Source organism: Stigmatopora nigra, chromosome 22, assembly GCF_051989575.1.
Source record: "Stigmatopora nigra isolate UIUO_SnigA chromosome 22, RoL_Snig_1.1, whole genome shotgun sequence".
NCBI lineage: Eukaryota > Metazoa > Chordata > Actinopteri > Syngnathiformes > Syngnathidae > Stigmatopora > Stigmatopora nigra.
The window spans coordinates 6974151-6986050 of NC_135529.1; the positions used below are offsets into that span (position 1 = coordinate 6974151).

Here is an 11900-nt window from a genome sequence, read left to right on the forward strand (position 1 = left end):
GTAGGGTTTTGTCATTTATACGGGACAAGGTCAATCCCTTTTCTGAGCCCCCTTCAGCTTGTAGCCTTTGGCAATTGTGTGGCTTGTCTGACCTTTTTTAGGCCTCTCTGAAGCCAGGTCAGGCTTATACTGTGGCATGGCAATTATTTTGCTGTCACTGAACATTTTATTTTGTCACAATAAATGTCGTAATAAAATATCATCATTTTAATAAGGAGAGAAAGTTACCCTGTGCATCATCATATCATAATTTGTAATGAAGTAAAATGAAATGTCAATATATTCAATATTTATTCATCACAGGTTCAGAGTGCTTAATACTGTACATCTGAAGTTGTTTTTCATTAATCACATTTACTTAAACAAAAAAGTCATAATACGTGGCAGCTTTAAATGCAACACAGATGAGCTTTCTGTGATAATCAATTGATATTTCATGGTGTTATGGTTTTTATTTTTTTCGGTTAAATATCTCCTGACATGTTTTCAATCCAACTCCCACAACGTCAATCTTAAATGCTTTGTTGGTTAGGCCATGGGATGTCCTATTTGTGAAAAATGCTGCCATTAGTTAAAGCTAATGGAGCAGATAGATGTAGAATGGAAGAAAATGGATGGATGACTGGACATTTGTAATTCAAAAACCGAAATAGAACATAGATTGCCGCCCTTGACTCGTAGCAACTTTGGGGCAGAATTTCAATGAATACAACTATTTAAATGGCTTCTGTAGTACCATCAGGAATACAAGAACTGATCTCTAATTACCATTTACAAGTTCCTAGAATGTAGACTAAAGTAAACAGTGTGATAAAGGAGGATACACACATTTCAAATATAACAGATACTTCAAATACATGAAATGATATGTATTACTCTGTAATGGTTTGTGGTCTGTAACTCAATGAAGACATAAAATTATATTTGGAGTTGGCCATAATGCATTTTCTGTGAGGCGTGTTGACTTTAAGGTTGTGGATTTGAATGCATTAAATCCGGGATCAAACTGAGGAATCAACACGTTTGTTTGGTGTAGGGATTAGAAATTGGAATGCTTATAATAAGCAATTTAGTATTTAATAAATAATCAAATTCAAACAATCTATTGTCTCAGGAACATTGGAAAAGGGAACATCAAGGTGTTTACAAAGCAATGAAAAATAGCTTGTGTTGTATTATAGTATTAATAATTGTATGACTGTTTTGATAAAAATGAAAATAAAATGTTTTTCATTTTCATTGCAAATTGTCGTCGTTCTAAACGTTGACTTTCAGTCTTGGAAAATTTCTATGGTACTGCACTGCCCCCTGCTTTCGACTTTCTTTGGAATAGTATTAATGGAGTGTCAACTACGCCCATTCACTCAAATGGCCTATTCCACATCCCAAAAAGTGTTCACTTTTCAGATATATTGTTTTACCTGAGGTTGGCATCTGACATCACTTTTAGATGTCAACTCAGATGATGGACAGTGGAGGAGGTTGGAAGAGGGATTCTGTAGAAGCATTAGTTTGCTGATGTGGCTTCTGGTTCCACGTTGTGAGCTGTGGTTTCTTTAAAGATGTGACAGGTTCTGGTGATTGGCGTTGGGAATGCAACTTTTTTTGCATCTCCTCGGCTTTGTGAGCTAACATGATGCTCACTTTCCTTTGGTGGGCAAGAGCCTCATCCTTGTCATTGAGCTACACCAAGAAACATTGTTTTAATTTCAAATGAATAAGTGACCTGGTCAGAAAAAAAAGTATTTTTTCCTGAAGAAACACTAAATTATACATACAGTTAACTTTCCTCCTTAATAAAAACTACATTGGGCAAAGTTACATTCCTGATAAAGAAGTGGATATATGATTTAATATTATAGGAAATAGTAAAAAGGATGTTTCTCTGGTTATAAGCTGAAGCATAGATGATGTTGTCCTTTTTTGGCTTACAAACAAATTAGAATTGAAACCCTTAACTCTTTGCAATTTTTTTCCCCAAATCTGATGAATTTCAGCATAAAAAAAACACTAATAACACAATTTGAAATTGATACTAACCAGGTCAAGCAATTTATAAAGTGCATCGAGGAGATCATCAGGCATCTTGACTTCTATGTTTGAATGAAGTAATCCTCTTAACTTCTGGTTTATACTGATTAAATGACACCGATTAGAACCTGCAAGGAAAAGCACTTTGAGAACATCTGATGAATCATTTGATGACACATGCTTCTGAATTGTTTTTTGGTAGTTATTTTTTTCCAAGTATGACAAATGCTTTGACAGGACTACACAAACACCACCCGGAAATTACAAGAAAGTGTGTATGAATATATATAGTTCACAGTAGTTCCAATGCACTTGCCTTCAGGTTTGCAATGATTTGATTTTGGTACGTTGGCTTCTGCCAAAAGCATAAAGTGTTCACTGCGTTTTCTTAGCTGCTGCTCAAAGGCAACGCGAAAAGCATCTGCAACCATCAAAGCCTCTTTTCTTTTTGAGCGCTGAAACTCCAACTGTGACATTCAAACACACACATCACTTCATGATTGTGATACGTATTTCCAGGATTTTTCTCTTTTGCAATTTAAACTTTTTCTTGTACTTTTCAAGTTTATTCGATGAACACTAAAACGTAATGTCAGCAAAACTGATGTGTCAAAAGGTGTAATTTACCTCCTCTTGCAGATGCATAACTTCATTTTTGATAGCAGCAGCCATCTGGTTACATGCACATGCTTCTTGAAAACCATTACACTTGCAAGTATTAAAAGCTATACACTGCAAAAAATATGATATGAATAACACATTAAGTAGTATTCATATATTTCTGTACATGTGTTTGCGTGTTGTTTCCTTACCTCTGGGACACTTGTATCTCTCTCCGGACTTTGTTGAGAATCCTTTTTTTCATGAATCCTCTCCACACATTGTTGGTTTAACACTAAACACACACCATTGCATACAATCACACACTATTAAACCTAATTATTTTTGGAAACTGCTTAAAAGTATGTCCTAAAAGAATGACCTGAATTTCCTATAGGGAGGTACTGTGGTTCTTTTCGTCTGTCTTTTAGTCTCTGTGCATGAGTCTTCTTTTCAGTAATGACTCTAACTCGAACCACAATGACAGTTAAATCAGGAGATTGTACAGTAATTACTGTATAGCATGGAGAGGCATTAATCTGACCTGTTGTATTTCTGCTCCCATAACTGTTCAGATGTCTTCATCTTGAGTTGGTTGAAACTGAGCTCCCACTGCAAGCTATTCACTTCCTTGGGAAGAAATTGCATATATATATATCCATTAAAACGTATGTGCCTCACTTAAATGAAAGCAATAAAAGTTATCTCAAGGTCTACAAGACAAATAAAGCCAACCCTTGTTTGAGTTGCATTATAGAAAAGAGAAAGAACCTTCTCCAAAGCTTTGGCCTTCTCTTCACTTTTCTGCAGGAGGCTTTTCGTGTGACTCGTAGCTTTTTCGAGGATGGCCTGAATAGAAAAACAAAGTGTCTTTGGTATAAAGTTTAGTGGTGTCAAGAGTCTTCACATTTGCCTAACCTGCAGTTTAAAGTTGAAAAAGACAAAGATTATCAATTTGTGAGGTGTAGTACCTTTCCCTGTAGGATCTTTAAAGCTTCGAATTTGCCTTCTAAGTAACGATGGGCAACTTCCAACTCACATCTTAACATATCAATGACCTGTTAAATACATGGGGTCACTAATCACAAAATATATGTGAATTTCTCAGTGATGTTTGTTTCTCACCTCAACAGATTCCAGTATTTTGTCTCTTAAATCCTCTTTGGACATGTCAGCAAAGGAGCCAGCTAGATGATTAAAAAGTACTATCTTGTATTAAAAATTTTGCATCATGCCATTCTCTCACATAAAGCAACAAAATCAACACATATATACATGAATATCTAGAGAGAAATAGATGTATCAAAATACAACAACTATGGAAAATATTCACTCCTATTATATGTTCCTTCTGGGTTTTTTAAATCCTCATATATTAAAGTGGTGTAAATTGTAGCTATAATTACGATTACCCATGAGTGATGTCTTCCAACTGGAACTTCTTTCCCAGCCTTCAGTCATCATTCTTGGTATGCAAGCTGCTTCCCTTGTTTGACTTTGTCTGTACAAATCTGTATCGGGTAAAATGAGCCCTTGAGGTCCAGAAGAGCTTTGCCTCTTTTTCCTAATAGAATTGGATGTTGTTCTGACTATCATGCCATCACCCAAGTCTCCAGCTGCCAGGTCATCATCAAGGCTGTTGGCCTTGTGGACCTCTTGCATCAGCATCAGGTCAGAATCTGAATTACGGGCAAAATAAATTAAAATGTAAACTCTGGTTGATTACATCACAAAGTTTTTTTTTTTAAATCAATCTAACTAATCCTCTGCCTTCCCGATGATACAAAAACGTACATGCAGACCTTCCCAAACTATTAGTTCAGGTAGCCCTTGACAACATGTTAAGATTCAATACATTTTATGATATAAATTTAACTTACCTGTAATGTTGAATAAAAAAAAATGTATAAAAGACTCCACTGCGTATTATTGAGCCTCAATATCAAAAGATAACAATTCCTGTTGTCAAAAAAAAGTAGAGTTGGAGGCCCCCCACTTCAACGGACACAAAGTCTCACCACAAGCATCGCTTCCCCACTCGACAACTTCACTTTCAACATGGCCGTGACAACTCTGGGCAAATAGTGAACTACAGTATCTACGGCAAATGTTTGACTAAAAGTTTAGATCATTGTTGGGCAGAGGGAATATTTGAATGTTTATTTAAAAGTTCCAGCTTGATGAGCAAATATTGAAATAAGGGGTGTGTGTGGTGTGTTACGAGGAGATAGAGAGACAAAGAAAGAAGAAAAAACGGGTACATTACAGCAGAGATCACTCTCACACTTGTCAAAACCTTGTTTTCACATATGTTTTTATTCCAATATACATATAACTTAAGCAAAAATGCTTGTTCAACAGCTTACGACACGCTAAATGAAAGCCGTCGCTACAGTAGTATTATGATGAAACATGAAAAACATGACTTTACCTGAACTTGTAACATACTGAGAACATTTCAACTGGCTGTATGAAAAAAGGCAAGTCTCTTTAATACTCTAATGTGCAAATGGGGAATCCTTGTAACTGAGTCCAATTATGAAATAACATGAACTGCAATCAGGTGTGTCGGAATAATAGCCTTCAATTCTTTGAACAGTTGAAAAAAAAATTCACATTACGACCAGTGTGGATTTGTATTATTTGCGTTAGCCACTATCGTATTCTTCAATCAAGATGTCCTCCTCCAATTCCTCAACACCAGTTGTTGGCTGGTTTGTTTGACTGGATGTTTGACTTTCCTCTTCTAGTACATTCTTTATATCAACCTCACAATCAATTTTCAGCTGGGCTTCTTGGTCTGTCAAGGGCTCCAGTTTTAACCTAAAATTACACGATAAAGTGATTTTTTTTTTAAAGTAACAAAATGCATTTTACATTCTTTCGGATCCTTTTTTTGATCATTATTAATTTTATTTTATTTTTGTTTACTATGTGGGCCAACTCAGCTGCAAGAAGAAAATTGGCAATCCCTCAAAAAGCATAATGAATACATGAAAGTGATTATTTGGATACAACAGGACTACCAGAATGGAAACTGTACCTTACAGGGATCCTCTTCAATGACATGTGACCCACATCTTGGATGAATGTTATCTCAGCTGAAGAAAAAAAAAAAAGAAAAAAGGTAAATGACTCGATATGTCGCTTGCACATTGAAAAGTAAGCAAAAATGTAAGAACAATTATAGACAATCCCTCAAAGAAACAGTCAAGATTAGTTAACTCAATTCTTGACTTTATTGTGATAAACATACAATCCATTTTAAAAGTTCAAAAGGGTTGAACATCTATATATACTATTTCCTGTGTGAGTATTGATTTGCAACATGGCAGAAAAATTCTGGAGTCTGAAGCACAGGAAATAAAACAACAAAAATAGTTTTTTTCCAGTGCTATACATCAAAATAGATCATTTCTAGATGTAAAATAAGTAACTGCTTTTGTTACCTTGGTTCCTAAAGGGGTTGGCCAGTTTGGCAAGATACGGCAGCAACTCAGTCTGAAGGCTGAATCCATTCAAGCAGAAGCGGCGAAAGAGGCACCGAGCAGCCAGGCAGTTTTCCCGATGCTAACAAGAATAGCGAGAGTCTAATTAGGATGGATTGTTAGAGGAAAGTGTATTTTGACAAGCAGCCATGGGAGGGAAAAAGGCCACTTGTAATGAAATGATCAATAAATTTGCCATGTAACATTTTCATAATGGAAAAAAAAGCATATGATCACAAATATCCCACCTTCTTGCTGACCATAAACCAGTTAGGTTTGTGAAGTGGTCTGAAACCAACAGCTACTTGTTGAGTGTTGGCATAAAGAAGCCCTCTGGTGGCCACAGAGGATGCATATTGGCCCATGGTTTTGCTACTCTGAAGACAAATCAAAAGCAACAATAAAGCTTAGAAGAGTTTACTTCATTCTTTTCATTACATGTGTAAACTGGCTGTTTAAGATTGTTTTTTTAAAATTTAATTTGTATTAAACTTTAAATTTATTATTGTCATTTTTTTTAAATCTATGCACAGACTAACCACCCAGTTAGAAGTGAAGATATCAGCGTCAGACATATACTCGCTGGCTTTATCGATATCATCCATCTCTGAGAAGAAATCCAGGTAATTCTGGTGAAGGAACAGATTGAAGAACTCTCCAGACACGTACGAATGTTCGATAACCCACTGTGGCACATGAGAAAGAAGAGATGACTTCAGTGTTCATAAAGAGCTTCCTTATGGCATATTCCTGTATATTTCAAACAGTGTGTACCTCAGGGTCCACCTGTAAGGCTTCTCTGTGATGTTGAGAAAGGTGTGATGGTAGCCCAGGTCCACTTTCACCTGTTTTAATATCTTCAGGACTGCCTCCTAAATTTAAACAACATGAATGATTTCCCAATTACAGATGTTAAATCCAATGGACATTGTGCTAAACATAAGTAAAATGAGAAAACAGGGATTTCAAAATATTTAATCTTCATTAGCAATGATACTACTTTATTTGTATTACCATTAACTGTGTCTTGCAACATAGAGAATTTCTTATTTGTGTTGGGCATAATGTCATAACGAAGGCTGAAATAGAATCAGTAAGACTCACTTTTACAATGGAGTATTTTTCCCAATGCTCTGAACAGGAACAGACAAGTATCCTTCATTCCCATGGTTTGCTCTTCTTCTTTGCCCTTTGTTGACTTTGATTTTTTCCGTGATGTTGCTTTGCAAGCAGCCTTAACCTGTAATTTCAAACTATCATTCCCTCTCAACCTTTCCCTTTCCTTTGAATCGTCTGAAAAAAAAAAATCAAACAGTGCTATGACGTGAATCAGTAAGAATGAAACATTGGCTTTACCGGTTACAGTATTTGTATTTATCAATAACAGACCTGGAACAGAGGCAAATTGCAGATTATTGACAGCACTGCGAATGTCTCCTGCACTTCCAGAACACACCATCTCCAATATAGTAGGATTTGGGACAATGGCCCTTCCAGCACTCTGCGTAAAGTTAAACAGTTGTCAGAAAATATATGAAAACAAAGTAGATTCAAATCAGCACCAGTGGTGGGTCACCTTTTCATTTTCATGGGTTAGAATACGAGTCAGAACCTTCATCATAGTAGTTGGAGCCACTGGATTAAAACTGGAAACAGAATGGCAAGAATAAAAAATATTCAATACTTCATTCCTGATAGTCTTCAAGATGTATTTAAACTTACCTGATGGTAGTGATATCCAGTTCCTCCAGGATTTCCTTGGGAAAAAGCAATCTTGAGCTGCTGTCTCCATTTACGCTATTGGACACAATGAACACTAGTGGGCAGCGACTGGTCTTCCCAAAAATCCTGAAACAAACGTCAAAACATGATGATGACCCAAACATATACTACGTATATTTAGCACACAGAAAAAATCTTACTTGAATCAGTTATCTCAATTAAATCTAAATTGGGCGATCAATGTTTCCAATGACAATGTGGTCCTCGAACCAGTGATCTTGTTTGTTATTTTTCTAAATGGAAATTTAAGTTTCTGACTCACCTAAGAATATCATGCAGCTCACTAGGCTTCCGGTAAAACTGGTTTGGGAATTCCTGATGAAAAATACAAATCAACGCTGATCCATGGCACTGCTAGTAGTTATACAGTATGTATTGTACAATTGGTGAGAGATGGTTTAACAATATAAGTCATCAAGGGCAAAATTATAAAACAGGAAAATCAGGATCATTTCTGCACCCACCTCAACCAATATTAGCTTCATTCCTGTCTGTGTTTTATCACCCACCATCTTTAGGCAGTTGTACTTGTTGGCTCTCAGAAGAAATTCCTGAAATTGGACTGATTGTGAGGTAGTATTTTCACCAGTTGTTCTCCTGTCTAACACAAAACACACACAGAGAAGCAAATAAGGAAGGGTATTGATTGATAAGCTTTTATCAGAATTTATTTGACACAAAAAAAACAAAGCTCATCTTAAATACAAAATAAGACAAATATGAGAATACTTTTGCCAGTATATTTTGGCTAAATCTCAGACAAGCAATTGTAAAATAACGACCTCACGTCTAATATACTCACCATAATCAGTGTTGGTGTACGTGTATAGGTAAGGTGGGTTGGTCCACTCCTGAATTCTAAGACCCAGCTCCCGGGATAAAACCTGTACTGTAGCAGTCTTTCCGCACCCAGAAGGGCCTGTTAACAGAAGTAGTCCTCCCTATGAAGAACAGAAGAATACAAGTACATAAAATAGAGACATCCTTTACAGCATCCCTTAGGTAGTCATTCAAAATATGAAAAACTTTTAACTTAAAGATTCATGTCATGACGATGCTTAGGAACTGAAACAACATGAAAAAAAATAATAATAATAATACAAATTTAAAAAGTTAATTCTCATTTATTGGCTTGTGAATGTACTCCTAATACATGTTTATATAATTAGGCTCATGTAATAAAGGATGGTACCTCACTCGGAACTTGAGAATGAAAATTTCCAGCCATACCTGTGATGCATCTGTATGAAGTCTCAGCCAATTCTCTACTTCTTCTATCTTCTTCTTGTGAACCGCTAAATCAACCTGCACAAAAAACTCAAGATTAAACTTGAACTCATTGGCTGCCATTGACAGTAAAAGATGCCCATTACATCTGGGAGGAATGGCAGTGAATTATCCTGTTTCAGTGCTTTCAATGGAAACAGACATTAGCAGGGAACATTTGAAAATGCGGAGAAAAGGTAAAGACCATAAGAAAATGTTAGATTAGGAGGAAAAAAATGAGAGGTGAAGAATATGCAAGGTCGGCTGAAAACACTGACCTTTGCACATGGCATGTGTCTGTCCACCCAAGGTTCATCCTGTTCCCCGAGGCTGAAGTGCTTTTGTGGGTAGTTGGCACAAGGGTCGACACTGCCAGTTTGCCCTTTCTTCTTCCGTTGTCTCACCGATTCATTTTGAGACCCCGAAATTTTACTCCTTTTCTTTCTAGAGGCATTTAAGTGCTCTCTCTTAAAATCGCTGAAAGATGGATCTACCCAACATTTCGTCTGCGGAAAAGATCACATTGCAATTCACTTTTTATTGCAACACTTGAAAAGGTTTGACACGTTCAGAAGATGTATTGGTAACAAAAGCAACACACATTAGCTACATAAACTACCAGGAATTGATGACTTTTTCAACTCACACTGCTTGAAGCAACGTTATCTTCCAGGGACGTCTTTTTCATATTCAGTTTATAACACTCCACATTGAGTCTACCGAGTCCTGCATAACAGAAAAAAAGTATATGATGGTTGAGCATGGACATTTAAAAAATACTAATTCATGTATTTACCTAGGCTCTTTTATACACAGCAAGGTAGTGAAGTGGAATGGACTACTAACTTGACATCGGGACGCTGTGAGCTAATAACCTATTTCTCTGGTTAAACATAAATACAAAATAAACGTGCCAAATTGAACTACTTTTGATCACATCGCATGCATTTGCAAAATAAACAGTCACAAAGAAAATTAAGCATATTAACTTATCGTGCCTTCGTTTAATGCGGCGGACGCAGAATGTCGTAAATTGCATGATGTTTAACGTAAAGTGTGTTGATACGACACTTTACGGCAGTGTGTCTATGTGCGAATCGTAGAGGTAAATAAATCCGAGACAAAACCATAATAATGCTACTTATTTGTGACTTCTCTTTAGTTGATTTTTCTTTTTAATAGTCAACATAAATATTTAAGAAAATAACCAAATGACGGTAGCATGTATTATGTTCTATTTTTCAGATTGCTGTAAAAAAATACACGTGTTGGGTCGTCGTAAGCCATGAAATCGAGAAGACAACCAAACATCCTCTTAACAGGTATTGAAAGACTTTCCTTAGTGTGATTTAGTTTGTATCGGATTTAAGAATATTTAAAGAGAAATACTGCAACAGTAGTTACGTAATCACCCACGTGCAAATGTGTGGTTATTTTGTCAGTTGGTGGGATTTATTATACTTAAAACACCAATTTAGCCGGCAAATTTATGTTGAAAAAAAAATAACAACACATAACCTCACAGTTTGATTTTATTCCTCTTTCATGTTTGCAAGCATTACTGCATCCTGTCAATAGTTTAACTATACTAAAACTTGTTCCAAGAAAACTTAGTAGAATCCAATGTAAAACATCCCAGAAAATGGGGAATTTTGTCTTTCTCTAAAATTGTTTGGGCCTTTTAAAAATACTATCCTTTCTGTACAACAGGAACTCCTGGTGTTGGAAAAACAACTCTTGGGAAGGAGTTGGCTCAGCGGACTGGGCTCACCTACGTTAACATAGGAGATCTAGCACAGGAAGGTAAAAAAGATTCCACGGATAGGCCATATCAGTGAATTATGCCTCCATTGACAAGATGCATTACTTCTCCCCAGGAGATCTTTACGACGGGTATGATGAAGTGTACCAGTGCCCCATTTTGGATGAAGACAGAGTATGTTATCCTTCAATTATTTTCCAACTTACACCAGCTCAACAAAACATTTTTTAATGAATGATACATACCCTCCACTCTTATGAGATTTAGATTGAGATCATCCTCGAATATCTTGACATATATCTTGGTATCAGCAGTATGTCTAAAATAATTTTTTAAATGTTCCAATTATGTGGGCCTACAGGTTATAGATGAGTTAGAAGAGAAGATGTCACAGGGAGGTGTTATTGTTGACTACCATGGCTGTGACCTCTTCCCTGAACGATGGTTTCAAATTGTCTTTGTTCTCCGAACAGACAATACACAGCTCTACGCGCGACTAGAAAACAGGTACTCTTTACTTGTCTCTCTTGGAAGATTCACTGTCACATCTAACTGTCTGATCATTGAATTACTTGACAGGGGCTATACAGGAAAGAAGCTGCAGGACAATCTGCAATGTGAAATATTTCAGACCATCTATGAGGAGGCAATGGAGGCCTACAAGGAGGAGCTTGTTCACCAGCTGCCAAGCAACAGTCCCGAGGACATGGAGAACAACTTGGAACAGATAGCACAGTGGACTGAGAAGTGGATTAAAGACCACAATTAGACTGGCGACTGGCTAGCAGATAAAATATTGTATGTTTGAGGGAGGGGGGTCATTTGTCCCCATTTCATAAATACTATAATCATGAATGTTGTTCATTATGTATTTAAAAAAATATACATATTCATCATTTGTGGGGCAAAAACATTGGAAAACAGCAGACAGAGCTCAGCAGCGAAACAACAACAAAACAAAACAAATGATG

General features: G+C 36.5%; 2 protein-coding genes across 2 annotated transcripts; one reads left to right on the forward strand and one right to left on the reverse strand.

Moving 5' to 3' along the window:
• Nucleotides 1–476: 476 nt before the first annotated feature.
• On the reverse strand, nucleotides 477–10233 carry LOC144215945 (cell cycle checkpoint protein RAD17-like). The gene is made up of 26 exons (XM_077745175.1): nucleotides 9964–10233; nucleotides 9814–9893; nucleotides 9446–9673; nucleotides 9132–9206; nucleotides 8704–8842; nucleotides 8366–8502; nucleotides 8164–8216; nucleotides 7842–7967; nucleotides 7696–7765; nucleotides 7509–7620; nucleotides 7224–7412; nucleotides 6894–6991; nucleotides 6659–6805; nucleotides 6368–6496; nucleotides 6081–6201; nucleotides 4038–4310; nucleotides 3757–3818; nucleotides 3603–3689; nucleotides 3403–3480; nucleotides 3176–3261; nucleotides 3014–3096; nucleotides 2844–2926; nucleotides 2659–2763; nucleotides 2348–2498; nucleotides 2041–2159; nucleotides 477–1683 (listed from the first exon to the last, which is right to left on the reverse strand). Exons 2-26 carry the CDS (start codon nucleotides 9853–9855, stop codon nucleotides 1459–1461), a joined length of 3018 nt encoding a protein of 1005 aa, XP_077601301.1. The 5' UTR covers nucleotides 9856–9893; nucleotides 9964–10233; the 3' UTR covers nucleotides 477–1458.
• On the forward strand, nucleotides 10196–11784 carry LOC144215940 (adenylate kinase isoenzyme 6-like). Its single transcript, XM_077745169.1, has 6 exons — nucleotides 10196–10272; nucleotides 10413–10489; nucleotides 10878–10970; nucleotides 11045–11103; nucleotides 11291–11436; nucleotides 11509–11784. Exons 2-6 carry the CDS (start codon nucleotides 10453–10455, stop codon nucleotides 11696–11698), a joined length of 525 nt encoding a protein of 174 aa, XP_077601295.1. The 5' UTR covers nucleotides 10196–10272; nucleotides 10413–10452; the 3' UTR covers nucleotides 11699–11784.
• Nucleotides 11785–11900: the final 116 nt, after the last annotated feature.